This window comes from Euleptes europaea, chromosome 9 (assembly GCF_029931775.1).
Source record: "Euleptes europaea isolate rEulEur1 chromosome 9, rEulEur1.hap1, whole genome shotgun sequence".
In the NCBI taxonomy this organism is placed as follows: domain Eukaryota; kingdom Metazoa; phylum Chordata; class Lepidosauria; order Squamata; family Sphaerodactylidae; genus Euleptes; species Euleptes europaea.
Window position 1 is genome coordinate 72,942,012 of NC_079320.1, and position 14,861 is coordinate 72,956,872.

At 43.5% G+C, this 14,861-nt stretch overlaps 1 protein-coding gene across 1 annotated transcript in view; it reads right to left on the reverse strand.

Annotated features, from left to right (window-relative positions):
* Positions 1 to 498: 498 nt before the first annotated feature.
* The window catches only part of NWD2 (NACHT and WD repeat domain containing 2), a 76,643-nt gene continuing 62,280 nt past the window's right edge, over positions 499 to 14,861 (reverse strand). Inside the window, exons 4-7 of the mRNA XM_056855100.1 lie at positions 13,646 to 13,849; positions 7,325 to 7,469; positions 6,347 to 6,936; positions 499 to 4,443 (exon numbers count right to left, since the gene is read on the reverse strand). Of these exons, the coding sequence (XP_056711078.1) occupies positions 499 to 4,443; positions 6,347 to 6,936; positions 7,325 to 7,469; positions 13,646 to 13,849 (4,884 nt within the window). The remainder of the gene's footprint in view (positions 4,444 to 6,346; positions 6,937 to 7,324; positions 7,470 to 13,645; positions 13,850 to 14,861) is intronic.

Sequence of the window (14,861 nt, forward strand, 5' to 3'; positions counted from 1 at the left end):
TTTTTTAAATAACAACAACAATAATAGTGGCGAGTACTTCAAATGCTTACGGAATGCATCAAGTCTTCCAGGTTGACATCTTGTCGTTTGCACCATCATGTGAATAAAATCTGTTGTGTTTTTTTTTTGCAAGTGGGCATCAGCTCAGGGTAGCCGGGGATTTCAGGTTTGCAGACACCTAGGTTTAAAAATGGTCGGCCAACCTCATTCCAATATGAAATGTCATGTCCTCACTTATTAAAAAGCTATCCCCTTTAAAATGTTTTTTTCCTTCAAAATTTCCATAACGGCAAAAGAAAATATGATCATATTGCTAGGAATTTTTCATTCAAGGCTTTGGATCAAACCCCATTTTGATTGTTTTTTTTTAAAAACCTGCAGCCCACTGAATAAACAACTATTTTCGACTTACTCCCACCCCAGTTTGTTCATGACCTAGGCGTCAATGAGATAAATAGCAATCTCTTATATGGGAAGGGGAACTAGTTTCTCATTTATTTACGATCGGTTGTCAGCTGTGAACCCATGCCCTCTGCAATCAATGGCAGAACACACTTTATCGTAGCAATAGTTGTGTTTTTTGGTTGGGGTTGCTTCGCCTGCCTCAGGGTCCATCACTGTGATGGGACTGTCTCTCGAAAACACCTCAGTGGATTCTCTCCAGATACAGTCTACTGTACCCTTGAAGCTATAACTATGACATTTTGGTCTAATCACTTGTGTTGTGCTGCTGAAAATCTGTCGGCTGTTTGAAGTAGCAATTTTAATTTTCAGCGCTGCATCCACTCGGTCCACAACAGTATAAGTGCCGATGCTTCCGTCCTCAAAGCCCACAATAATGTTCAAATGCCTCTGGGAAAGAGCAAGGGAAGTTGGGGTTTTATAAAGGGAACAAGCGCCAATGTTTTTGCCATCCGCCAGTCTCATCACAATTAAGATGGAGAGTGCACTGTTATCGTCATCCTCATCAGTAGTGCGAAAACAAATATATACTAGGTACCGGCCATCTCGAGACAACTTCTGCCTCCAGATTATGCCAGAAGCATGGACGACGCGGAGTTTGCCACTGTGAAGGTCAAGGACATTGATGTTTTCATCGCCACGGGATATAATTCCCAGCTTCCCGTTGGGAGATATTTCAAAATCCTCCAAAGTCTTTAAGAAAGTATTAGGAAGCTGCACACGTCTGCAGATGACTTCCTCTGTAAGACTCCAGATGTTCACAGTTTCTGTAGATGTTATGAAGACTACGATATCAGGGCAATCTGGAATCAGTTTAATATCGACAATGCTTATACCATCGTCACAACAGAACTTCTTGGTTATACTCCCTGTCCAAAGGCTCACTGCCAACACTTTATTCTTTGTCATCCCCACTACGAATGTGTTAGCAGTGGTTATAAACGCATTCTGTAAGGCAACGAGAATATTGCACACTCTGTGACCTGTGGCCAGCCTCCAAACTCTTGATGCATTTTCCTCACAGAGAGAGATGACAAACTGGTCGTTGTGTGTTATCAATAACTGACTTATCCTCTGTCCACTAATGCGGAAGAGATTTTCACCGGAACCCGTATGCCACACATACTGGCTGCATTTGTCATCTGATGTAACCATCAACTCTCCAGTGGAAGTTAGCACACAGTTTTCAACAAGGCTCTCATGCTTAAACACAGCTTCAATGAATCCAGTGCCAAAGTTCCACTTATGTATAGCTTCAGACCCATCAAGCGTGTAAATCACTTCACCTCGGGCAGGCAACACCAATCTTTGGATAGGCTTGCCGGTTTTGTCAATGTTGGACATAGCAGTTATGATATCTATATCCCAGATAGAAAGGACACCACTGGTAGATAAGGAGAGCAGCATGTTATGGTGATTTGATTTGATTAATTTGACTATGTTTCCTGAGATTTCCTGTAGGCTTGCCATACACTGTCCCGTGTCTCTCCTCCAAACAAAAATAGCAGAGGTATTTTCGATAGAAGCAACAATGCAGTCGCCGTTTTTGGACAACACAGCCGACACAAAGCGCTCGTTGTGTTTCGCTCTGAATTTTTCGGCTATTTTCCACATGCTGGTATCAAGAAGCTCTATGCTGAGTGCCTTACATATTAAAATTGCACTTTGGTCTTCGGCAAGTTCAATACTGACAAATTCACTGTCCCCTCGCTTGCAGTCAAAGTCATCTGTTAGCTGGGGATTGGTCATTTCCTCCGTGTTCCAAATAGAAAGGCCGCCCTCATTGTCCACCATCACCATTTCCTGAGCTGTGTCCAGCACAAGAAGAAACTTCACAAACCCACCAGAAAATTCAGAGGTCACGGTGGCCAGTTTGTCTCCACTACCTAAATGGAATATCGACGCAGTGTTCAAGTACTGTCCACAGAAAGCATACATTCCATCCGGGGAACACTGGACGCAAGTCACTTCGTACCAGCAGTGGAATTGGTACAGTGGCCATCCGTAAAGTAGATCTATCACAGTAATGTCTTTGCTCGCCTCTAGCCAAGAAAGTGCATGATTTACTGATAGTGTAAATCCATTTATGAAACCGCAGCCTACGCCCGCCCCGCCATGTTTTGATCCTTTAATCTCTACCTCAGACAAAAGGCAGGAATTTAGGTTATCGTAAATCAAGAGCGTGTTCTTTGTTGTAGCTACCACAAGGTATTTTTCATCACCTGAGAGCTTCATGCCTAAAATGACGGACTGAGCAGTTGTAATTTGCCTTAGTAGCTGTCGACTCTCTACATCCCAGGTACTGATGGAACCATTTTCCAGAGCTACAATCACTGTACTTGGATTAAAGGTAGGCAGGATTTCAGTGACTTGACTGCAACTGGAGGACAGAGGCAGTCTCTCAGGGCTGTAAGTTACATCCATTGAAGAATGTAAGGGAACAATGGAACAATATTTAGGCCCATCTTTGTCACATTCCAGAAGAAGCTGTCTAAGTTTAGGCAAGGAACTCACAACTGGAAGAAGCCTCTGTTGCAGTTCCGCGGAGAGTGTGCCTGGATATTTTGTCACTTTGTATTTGATGCCACGAAGTGTGGTCGCAAGGAACTTCAGCTCTTTTTCTTGGGAGTAGTTGTAGGCCAACTCCACATCGGCAAGGGCTTTGTCAAACTGCCCTATTTTGATCATGGTGTAAAGCCAACTAAAGTTCATAATGACGCCATATAACATGTCATCTGTTTTCCCACATCTTGTCAAATGATGCAAAAGCTCTGTCATTTTCCGGTGGTTGACAAAAAATATGTCAGGCTCTAAAGGATTACACTGGAACACCCAAGGCTGGTCAGGGGACTGCCTGTCGAATGTTGTCTGATCCATGACACTCCTGTCATCATCGTTCATGCTTCTACTGTCGCTGTCGAAGCAGCCATTCAGATACTGATCTTCCCCATAAAGAGATTTCCTTCTGCCACCTGACCAAACTCCAAGGAAATACTCAGCCATCACAGTATGCATTTCATTAACATCTTCCTCGTTATGAAGATACATTTTTTGAGCAATAAGCTGCAGGTGCCTGTTGGACCACACGAGGAGGGTCACATTTTTAACTTGCCGTTCTACTAGGTATCCGGTCAGTCCCTCTTTCAGCCTGGCAATGTAGATGTAAGGTACTCTTAATGGATTATGTTGCCTGATACATGCATTTAGTTCCAACATAACAGTATTGTCCAGGGCTAATATATCTTCCAGTTCCATTTCACTTAAACCCGATTTGCACATGGTGATGTAGCCCAGGGCTCGTGACAAAAGTCTTTGTCCACAGCTTTTCTCAAGGGACCAAAACGTTTGCTCTATGCTATCATGAACAGTGGTACAGAGGGAGGACTCGTCAACATCTTTGTGAGATCTCCAGTTTCGGACCTCCCTGAAGGTTAAGTTTACAAACATTGGGAGAGTGCACTTAGAAAAAGCTTCATTGACATAAATTTGTTGGCCTGATGTCACTTTCCTTTTAACTCGGAGCAGCTGTTGCTTGAGAACTTGACTACACATTTTTCTGTCCCTAGGCGTTAATTCAATGTAGTTATCTTCATTGTGTATAAGGCACCTCAGTTTTTGCAGTATTCCGTGTTTGTTCGGCAGTGTCGAAAGGATGATTCGCACAGAACGGGGCAGATGGACAGGGAGCCACCAGAGTTTTCTAGCATCATCAATATCTGAAAGCTGTTCTATGGCATCAAATACCATAACCAGAGGTCTATGAAATGAAGACTCATTCAAAAGGTTTATAAACAAGTCCCGGAGATCGTGGATTTTTTTGGGGTAGCTTTGTACAAGGCATCGGTAGTTAGTTGCTAACTGCTCACACATACTTTGAAGCAGATTCCTAAGGTCTGTACTCATTTCTGTGGATCCCAAAAACCTTATGACCACCACAGGATCAGACTCTGGTCCCATTTCTTCCTTCAGCCAAGAATAAGCCTACAAATATAGAAGCATAATTAAATTACTATCTGTGTTAGTAATGGAAATCACAAAAACAAATGTGATAAAAATCATATTTAAGCAATCATGTTTTTAAACTACAAAAAGGATTGCTTTAAGCAGAAATTATATACAAGCATTAAAGAATAGAAAGATCAGGGTCATATCAAGGTTTTCTAACCAGATCCCAACATATTATTATTACTTATTAAGTTTATACCCTGCCCTTCCCGGCCAACACTGGGCTCAGGGTGGCTTCCAACATAATATACAACTCTAATTGCATTGATAAAAAACATACCATGTTAAAATTACAAATCTAAACTCAGTCTAAAACAAGAGAAGCGCCCTACTTCAATACCCCGACAAGTCTGAACCAAGGAGGTTGGCAAGGATGGAACTGTGCAAACCAATTCCTCCAAGGGGCTCACTGGCCAAGGCCAGACTGTATCAGGGGTCGGGAAGGCACAGCGAGGTAAAATCAAAAGGAAGGATAGGGGATATTGGGAAGGAAGGGAGGCCAGCTGACCTACAAACCATCAGTGTCCTCAACCACAGGCCTGGCAGAACATCTCTGTCTTACATGTGTTGCGGAACTGAGCAAGGTCCTGCAGGGCCTGGGTCTCAATCAGCTAGTGCCCTTGTCAGCCTCTTTTCTCTTCCCTCACTTATTACAGGAGTGGTCACTGGCAAGTTCATTGGATTAAAAAATATGTGAAGAAAGGTAACTACTGTCAACTGTATACATGATTCCTCTCCCATTGAAGAGGAATCTTCCCATATGAGCTTACCCATCAATTAAGATAACTTTTGGAGGCTCTTCTCTTTGTCTGCCACAGAATGGCCTTGTGGTTATAGAACTGTGTTTTATAGCTGTATTCAACTGGCACCATCATTACTATTTTTTAAGCAACAGTGGAACTCCATTCCATGCCTGCTTGCTTTAGGTGGGGAGGGGCTGTGGCTCAGGGATACAGCATCTACTTTCCACACCCTGGCACCTCCAGTTAAAAGGATCTGGAAGCAGCTGATGTGAGGGACCTTGAGACCCCCTGAAAGCCAATGACAGTTAAAGTAGACAATACTGAACTTGGTAGACCAGTGGTCTGATTCAGCATAAGGCAACTTCATGTGTAATGATATTTTAATATCTCTGATGTAGAATCATAGAGTTGGAAGGGGCCATACAGGCCATCGAGTCCAGCTCCCTGCTCAATGCAGGATCAGCCTAGAGCATCCCTGACAAATGCTTGTCCAGCTGCTGCTTAAAGTCTGCTAGTGAGGGGGAGCTCACCACCTCCCTAGGTAGCTGATTCCACTGTTGAACAACTCTTACTGTAAACATTTTTTCCCTAATATCCAGCTAGTACATCTATGCCCTGAATTTAAACCCATTATTGAGTCCTATTCTCTGCTGCCAACAGGAACTGCTCCCTGCCCTCCTCTAAGTGACAGCCCTTCAAATACTTAAAGAGAGCAATCATGTCCCCCCCCCCCAACCTCCTCGTCTCCAAACTAAATATTCCCAACTCCCTTAGCCTTTCTTCATTGGGCTTGGATCCAACCACTGGTGAAAAAGGGAACTTTTCCACTGGGGAAATAGGGAAGAGGGGGTCCCTTTGATTACCAAAAAGGTTTTGCTGTGGATCTGCATGGACAAAAACCATGTAACTAGCTGTAACTGGCCAAGACCGATCAAAAAAGCTGGCTGGATCCAATCTAAGGTAAACATTACTAAACAAAGTTATTTCCTTTGTTAAGATTATAATCCTTTTCTTTTATCCCTTAGAAGCTCCTTCATCAATTGATCTTGAGGAGCATATATCTAGTGTTGGAGGGATATAAGATTATAATAGCACAACAAATACACAGAGGGGTTTTTGCATGTGTGCAGGTTTACCTTCTTTGCCACTTCTGCTAATAAAAAAGTTTTTCCTGTGCACGGTCCTCCGTATATGATAAGAGGATTAATGTGGCCCATTTTCCTAGGCAGAATGTATTTGTGCATAATGTTCATAGCATCACACCTGTACTCATAGAATGAAGAGTATGTTCTACAAAGTGAGGAATGCTGAAGGATTTCATCATAGAGCCAGTCTGTCTCTATGTCAAAATTCTGTTGCACAGTTGCTTGGATGATATCAACCATGTCTTCGTAGAATTGTTTGCCGAGCCCTTCAATGTAGTGGTTCTCCACTTCTTGAGTGTAGCCGAATTTGATGTCGCAGTGGGTAACAGAAGTGTAGACTCTTAGATTAGAGGAAGCAACAATGGTAGGAACAAATTCATCCCTGAGTTTGATGAGTTTCTCGAGAGCTTCTGGGTCTCGTGTGGATTTTCCACCGGTGTGAAGAACGTCCATGTATTTCTCCATCTCTGGGATTTTAACAAAACGTTCTATGTTGGCAATCTTCCGAATGTAGCAAACACACTTCTTTAGGAAAGCTGGGGTTTGTTTTCCTAAGGCAAAATCAAATTCATCTTCGATAGCTGGGAGGGGATAAAAAGAGTAAAAAGGAAATCTAAAGTTCCTGTACAGCAGACTGCCCAAGCGCTCGGAGGCATCTTAATTTGCGAACGGCCACATAAGCCTTCTCCAACCCTTCCCCTGTTTTCTGTTGCAGGTGTTGGGAGCCCTGCAAAGGAGGAATCGATGTTCTCTGAATTGCTTTCCCCAATCTCTTAGTCATGCGAGAACATGATTAAGAGACAGAAACTTAGGAACTGCTGCTTACAAAATGTAAGGTTAATGGTTACAATTCAAATGTATGGAAAATGTTTCCCTTTTTAGCATGCTTGATCGCTCACAGATATAAGCTATAGTTGGTTATCAGTGCACAACTGTTTGTACACTGTGCGCTTTCCCTGAAACGTTTACCCGAGGAAAGGTATCTCTTTGCTTGACTGTGTTTCATTTTTCCTTTTTCATACAGCATCTTCACGGCTGTCTTAAATATCACCTTAATCTCTTCTGATATTTCCTGCCACTTGCTCTCGTTCCCAGGATTTGAAGATGCTTCCACCTTTAAAACAACAACACATTGTTACATGAAGCTGTCAGCAGTAGCTTCTACGTATTTGCAAACAACCAGGATCATATTTAAGGAAGCAACCGACAACATATTTAAACCAAACAGCTAAAACGATACAATGACGTTCCCCTAGAACCACCTATATTCTTGTGTTTTTATTTATTTTGCAGGCAATGTGGAACAGGATTTTAATGCATAGTGTCTGTGGAAGATAACGGGGGCAAAAATAATATAGTTTGTTATAAAGCACGTCCAGAATATGCAAGGGCTGGTTTATATGTGCAGGTTCCTTACTTGACAACTGCGGCTCTAACAACCTGAGTGAGTGTGGATCACACACGTATTACTGCAGACAAAACAGTGCCTCAAATAATTTGAAACGCAATGCTTTTCAACGGAAGGAGTTGACATATTCAGCTGCTACCTGTCAAGCAGACAATAATCAAGTCTGGCTCGACACACGTAACAGAATGAGTTGCAAAATCTCGCCATGGAACAGTGTGTGTTGATTCAGACTGCAGTGGGAGATACCACCTGAATGCTCACCATTTGACAAACAGCCCTCAAGGAGGCTTATGAAATAAGACCCAACTTCCCTATAAAACACAATTTCCATAAAATAGTGGACATGAACCAATATGAATAAAATATTCAGGCAAGCCTGCAATAAAATCTCTTCATCTGAAATATAAGCTTCAAAATAGTAGCAAAAATATCAGTCCAACACAATAATCCACAAAGCCTTGGAGAAATGATTCACAGTGGGTCGCCGTGTTAGTCTGTCTGCAGTAGTAGAAAAGAGCAAGAGTCCAGTAGCACCTTAAAGACTAACAAAAATATTTTCTGGCAGGGTATGAGCTTTCGTGAGACACAGCTCACTTCTTCAGATAACATTTGGAGAAATGAAGCATTTTTGTGAATGCCGAACTGGAATAGGCAGAGGAGAGGGGGGAAAGAAATTCCTACCCCATGTTTTCTGCAATTTTTTTTTTTGGGGGGGGGGGTATCTCTCCCATTATCCTGTATGAAAGGATTTGAAACTGTTCAAAACTGTTTCATTGTCAGGGAAAAGAGGGAACACGTCCCTGTTGCTGATGAGCTATCTAGCCCACATACATATGATCAGTTCTGCCACCAATTTTTTTACCCGCACTCATTTCCGCTTATTTCCCAAGGCTCTGATGGATCGAAATAAAAACAGAAGTCAGCCCATACAGCTGAAGTTGACAAGGCAAATCCTTTGGAACGGCTCTTTAACATGCCCACAGAGATTGCGAGGTGGAAAATGCCATCAAGTCACAGCCAATTTACAGTGACCCCACCGGGTTTTCAGGGCAAGGGACATTTAGAGGTGGTTTGCGGTTGCCTGCCTCTGCGTAGTAACCCTGGACTTCCTTGGTAGTCTCCCATCCACATGCTAACCAGGGCCGTCCCTGCTTAGGTTCTGAGATCTGATGAAATCTGTCTAGCCTGGACCATCCAGGTCAGGTCAGAGATTAGTGATCCATGAGACAGCACCTGGTTCACAGACTGCAATGAACAACCGGAGCACGCCACCACCCACAAAAGGTTACTTTTTTAGAAAAGCCATGCTGGATCAGACCAAGGCCCATCAAGTCCAGCAGACACAGTGGCCAACCAGGTGCCTCTAGGAAGCCCACAAACAAGACGACTGCACCAGCATTATACTGCCTGTGTTCCACAGCACCTAATATAATAGGCATGCTCCTCTGATCCTGGAGAGAATGGGTATGCCTCATGACTAGTATCCATTTTTACTAGTAGCCATGGATAGCCCTAGGCTTGCCAGGCCCCATAGCTCCACTGGCGGGAGCTTTCTGGGGCTGTGGCTGTAGCGCGCAGTATGCGCGTGCGCCTGTCGCTATGAGTGTGCGCAACCCGCACAACATGCCCACGTCACTTTCGAGTTTACCCGTAAGCGATGTGGACGCTCTAGCGATCTCGGGCAAAACTCTGGTTTCCATAGAGTTTTCTCCGAGATTCCCAGAGCATCCGCGTCACTTTCGGATTTACCCGAAAGTGACGTGTGCACATGCGCATGCCCGCAGTGCCTGCTGGCTATAAGCTGGCCAGCAGGCAGCCCGGTGGATTGGCGGGATTTTACCCACCACCACCGGGCACTTGGCAACCCTAGATAGCCCTCTCCTCCATGAACATGTCCACTCCCCTCTTAAAGTCTTCCAAGTTGGCAGCCATCACCACATCCTGGGGCAGGGAGTTCCACATTTTAACTATGCATTGTGTGAAGACTATGTTGTGCCAAGCAAATCTTTGGATAGGGTTAGGCTAGCGTCCCCATTCTGCCATGGAAGTTTACCGAGTGACCTTGGGCCAGTCACTCTCTCTCAGCCTAGCCTACCTCACAGGATTGCCGCTGTAAAAGTAAAATGGAGGAGGGGAGAATGATGTAAGCTGCCCTGAGCAACAGGGAAGAAAGGCTAGATAAAAACATACCAAACAAATAGCCATTCAGATCCAGATCTGCAGTATGTTATTCTCTGGTTTAGGTTCCCTGAGGCCAGTCGCTGGCGCTGATGCAAAGATTTGCAGCAGGAATACTCCAAGCAGAATGCACTCCTTGTTTACCAGGTAAAGATACTAAAGACCGGGCTTCTTATTTCTGATCTCAGCTTCAGGCCTTGAAATTCCTGCTGACCTGTGGGCCAACTGCAGGCAATTCCAAGCCTAGCGTTTGGCTCTAAAATGGAAATGGGTGGTGGAGGAGGGAGAAAAAGAAGAAGAGTTGGTTTTTATATGCCGACTTTCTCTACCTTTTAAGGAGAATCAAACTAGCTTACAATCTTCTTCCTTTCCTCTCCCCACAACAGACACCTTGTGAGGTAGGTGAGGCTGAGAGTTCAGAGTGAACTGTGACTAGCCCAGCTGGCTTCATGTGTAGGAGTGGGGAAACCAACCCGGTTCACGAGATTAGAATCCGTAGCTCATGTGAAAGAGCGGGGAATCAAACCCAGTTCTCCAGATTAGAGTCCGCCGCTCTTAACCACTACACCATGCTGGCTCTGGAGCTGATATGGATTGTGGTAGCCATGTCAGGAAAAGGGTGTAAAACAACAACAACAACTAAGAACTCTTTCCCTCACACCATGTCTCACATTAAAAATGCTACCTTCAACCCACTGGCTGCTTTAAAACCTATTAAATTTAAAAAGCAGGCAAAGCACAGGCAACTTGTATTTCCCCCCTACTGGCCTTTAAGCAGCCCAGTGGAGTGGCAATTTCGACTGAGGAGGCAGCATGAGAGGAGAGTTGAGCTCTCTCCGTTCTCAGGGTTGTGGCTCTCTCCCCATGGCTGTGCTTCAGAGCCAAACAACACATCTAGGGTGCCAATTATGGAGTCCCAGCATGCCGTGTAGTTTGGCCTTTCGTATCGAAAGGAACTGAAGACAGGTATTCTTGGGAGCCAGTGTGGTGTAGTGGTTAAGAGCGGTGGAGCGGTGGACTGTAATCTGGAGAACCAGGTTTGATTGCCCACTCCTCCACGTGAGCGGCAGACGCTAATCTGGTGAACCGGGTTGGTTTCCCCACTCCTACACATGAAGCCAACTAGGTGACCTTGGGCTAGTTACACTCTCTCAGCCCCACCTACCTCACAAGGTGTCTGCTGTGGGGAGGGGAAGGGAAGGAGTTTGTAAGCCGGTTTGAATTCTTCCTTAAGTGGCAGAGAAAGTCGGCGTATAAAAAATTCTTGCTCCAACATTAAAAGAGATTCAGCAGGGTGCTCTTTATTGTGCGTTTGTCTAACAACTGGAGTAATTTCTCATGAGGAAGAAGTGTTCAGTTTGAAATCCAAAGGGATTTAGTGTGGTGCTGCTGACTAAAACCTCCCTTTCCACCTATCCGTTTATGAATTGCACCCCCTTGCTAAGAGTTTTGAACAGCTTTCGTGTGGGCTCCCATTCTGTTCCACTAATGGGCCTTGTTGCTCTAGCTGAGAAAGAGGATAATTCATTCTCATTTATGTCCTCTAAATTATTGGCTGTTCTCCTCAGTTCTAGGAAGGATGCCAACTGGAATGGTGTGTATCTTTGTGTGTGCTGTGGACTCTCGCCAGCCTAGAACTGGACGGCAATCAACAATTTATTTTGCCCCAACAGCTGCTAGGTATGAATACATCCCTATCTCTCCGATCCAGCACAGTGTCTGAATCTTCTTATCCTTGGGTGGTCAAATGGTGCCCCTTGAACCGCTTGTGGCTGTTGATTCCTGAGGCAGGAACAAAGAGGAGGGAATGAGAGGATTCTGCCATATGGCAGGCAGGTACAGTATCAGATGAAAAGAGGACAGCGGAGCAATGAGATGTCTGTCCACAAGGGTATATCTGCACTAATAGCTTGTATCAGCTTTATATCAGTTTTAACTTTCATGGCTTTCTCCAAGGAATTTTGCGAATAGTTATTTTGGTTAGGGACCTAAGAATTGTGGTAGATTTCTTTAGCCCTTCCTAAAAGGTAAAGGTAAAGGTTCCCTATGCAAGCACTGGGTCATTCCTGACCCATGGGGTGACGTCACATCCCGATGTTTACTAGGCAGACGGGGTGGTTTACGGGGTGGTTTGCCAGTGCCTTCCCCAGTCATCTTCCCTTTACCCCCAGCAATCTGGGCACTCATTTTACTGACCTCGGAAGGATGGAAGGCTGAGTCAACCTTGAACCGGCCACCTGAAACCGACTTCTGCGGGGATCGAACTCAGGTAGTGAGCAGAGCTTGGACTGCAGTACTGCAGCTTACCACTCTGCGCCACGGGGCTCCTCCTTCCAGAACTATATTTCCCAGGATTCTCTGGACAGGGGATCCCTTATCAGATGCTCAATTTTGGCACTCCAACTGCATGTAATGGGAGAGCGTGCTATGCATGATCCTCCCGATATGCACAGTTGCCATGTTTTTAAATTATTTTTTATTTTAAAGACACACAATACATACATATAACACATAACTTTCACTCCTCATACTTATTAAGTACTCCGTACTCATAGCAAGACCCACAACACAAACCCACTATAGCGGAACTAAATCATACTGTTTTATCTAATATTATCCTTTCATCCTAACAAACAGTTAAATTTTCAGTTAAACTTAAAGTATAGACTTAATATATTCAAAACATGCAATCTAAACACTGTAAAACAATACCTGAAATTATGTTATTTACTGATGCCCTTCACTAAATCTCATAGCTGATATATCTAAATTGTAATGCTGCTATTTGGTTATATGGTATAATATAATGTACTTACTACATAACATCTAGTGTCGTTGATTTAATATCTTATAGTCTCAGAAATCTATTTATTTTTAAACTATTACTTTCTATACAAACATTATTTTGCTACATAATCAAAATATGGCTTCCAGTTCTTCTGGAATTCTTCCAACGGTCTTCTCTTCACAAAGTTCATTGGCTTGGCCATCACTGCATACTCTGCTAGTTTATCTAGCCAACTTTCAATTGATGGTAATCTTTCTGATCTCCAATTAAAAAGTTGCCATTTTGGGCAAATGGGGCAAAGCACCTATGCTCTGTGCATGTACAGCTTCAGGATGAACAAACACATTCTCTCAAAACCAAAAGAAAACAACCTGGAATCCCCATTCACATGGACTGAAGGTGTATGTGAATGGGAAATACACGTTGCCCCATCCATACAAAATGGCGACCGCTCATATTGGGAAAATTCAGCACAAGGTGCGCTTGAATTAAATGCAGTAGGAGTGCCAGAATTAAATGTCTGAAAAAAGCAGAATGATGCGCCACGTGTTGGCTGAAAGCGCAGACTGGTAGACTGGCCATGAGCATCCTGATCTTGACCCCTCTCTCACCACAGGGTCATCTGTACAATATGAACAGACAGAGGAAGTCTTCACACGTACGTTCCCTCCCTGTGATTGGGGACACTGCTTTCCGAATGCTGCCAATCATGGGGACGGAATGTATGTGGAAAGGGAATGCACACAAGTTGGCAAGCGCATGGAGGCCAGGTCAGCACACTTATGCTCAAATTCGTTTGATACTTTTCAGTCAATGCGTGGAGGGGCATGGTGTGCCCTGGGCGACTGTTAAACAATTTTAAGACCACAGTATACCGGTAACAGCTTTAATCTATTATCACTTATAGATAATTTACCATACTAGGATTGCTCTTCTGTATTTCAGATTTCTGTCTGAGGTAATACGTTGGTGGCACTGCATTCTCATCTCTGCAGTACCACTCTTCCAAAATCCTTGTTTCCATCTTTGCTTCAATAGCAGCATCAAGAATCATTTCAAATTCTGATGATTCCACTTCTCCTGGAATCCGGATGCCTCCATATTTTTCTCCTAAAAGGCCCTGTGGACGTGTAGGAGAGGGTAAGGTTTAGTAATGGTGTTAAAGATGAACTGAGTGATGGTCATATACAAATACTTATGGCTGTATCCTAATTTGGTCACTTATCAATTGCTATAAAGGCATATAATAACTATGGGTTGGATCCAGCCAATATTTTTTCTCGATATCACTTGATTGCTCTGATTACTACAGCTCCCATCACACATGACTTTTGAGCTTGTAGGCCCCATAATCCCCAGCACAGTCTTTTTGGTGGTTAAAACACCCCCTTTCACCAGTGGAAAAGCTGGTTGGATCCAACCCTATCATTTACATTCAATTATTCTTACTAATTTAGGTATCAATGGAAACAACAATGGACACAGCTGCAACCCTGTGTGCGCTTACTAGGGAGTACACATGCATCTTGACTTGCTTGTTTTTTACATGCAGGGAGGGGCAGGGAGGAGACTGTAAAAATGGCGCAAGGCTGAAATTATTCAGGATAGGGGGGAAAAAAGGAATAAACAGTGAAATCCTATGCCAAGTTATACCCTTTTAAATCCATTGAAGTCAACGGGTCTAGAATGGTGTAACTCTGGTTAGGATTGTTCTGTTAAGTATATGTAAAAGATTTATAGCGCCAATGTCTTATTTTAATGAAATGTGGAAAACCCATCCAAAAAGCATGCATAAAATAGAGACATTTTATGCATGCACTTACCCTGGTGTGCTCAGATTATGTATTGAAAGCAATGGGCTCTTTGGATGTCTACCTTAATGTCCCTGCATGTCAAATATTTAAATTTTTATAGCATTTCAGTCAAGAAGATTATTTATTTAATTTTATCTAATTTCCCCCATCTTGCAAACATAAATCAGGCCAGAGGGCTTTATCTTCTTTCCGATTTGCTTTAACATAGTGTAAATTCTCAACAATTCTTTTATCATCTTCAAACACTGGTGAAACGGTGGGAAAGCATGAAAGGTAGATAAAGTAGAGCTGCAAAAATCCACTTGCCTGGTTGCTGTG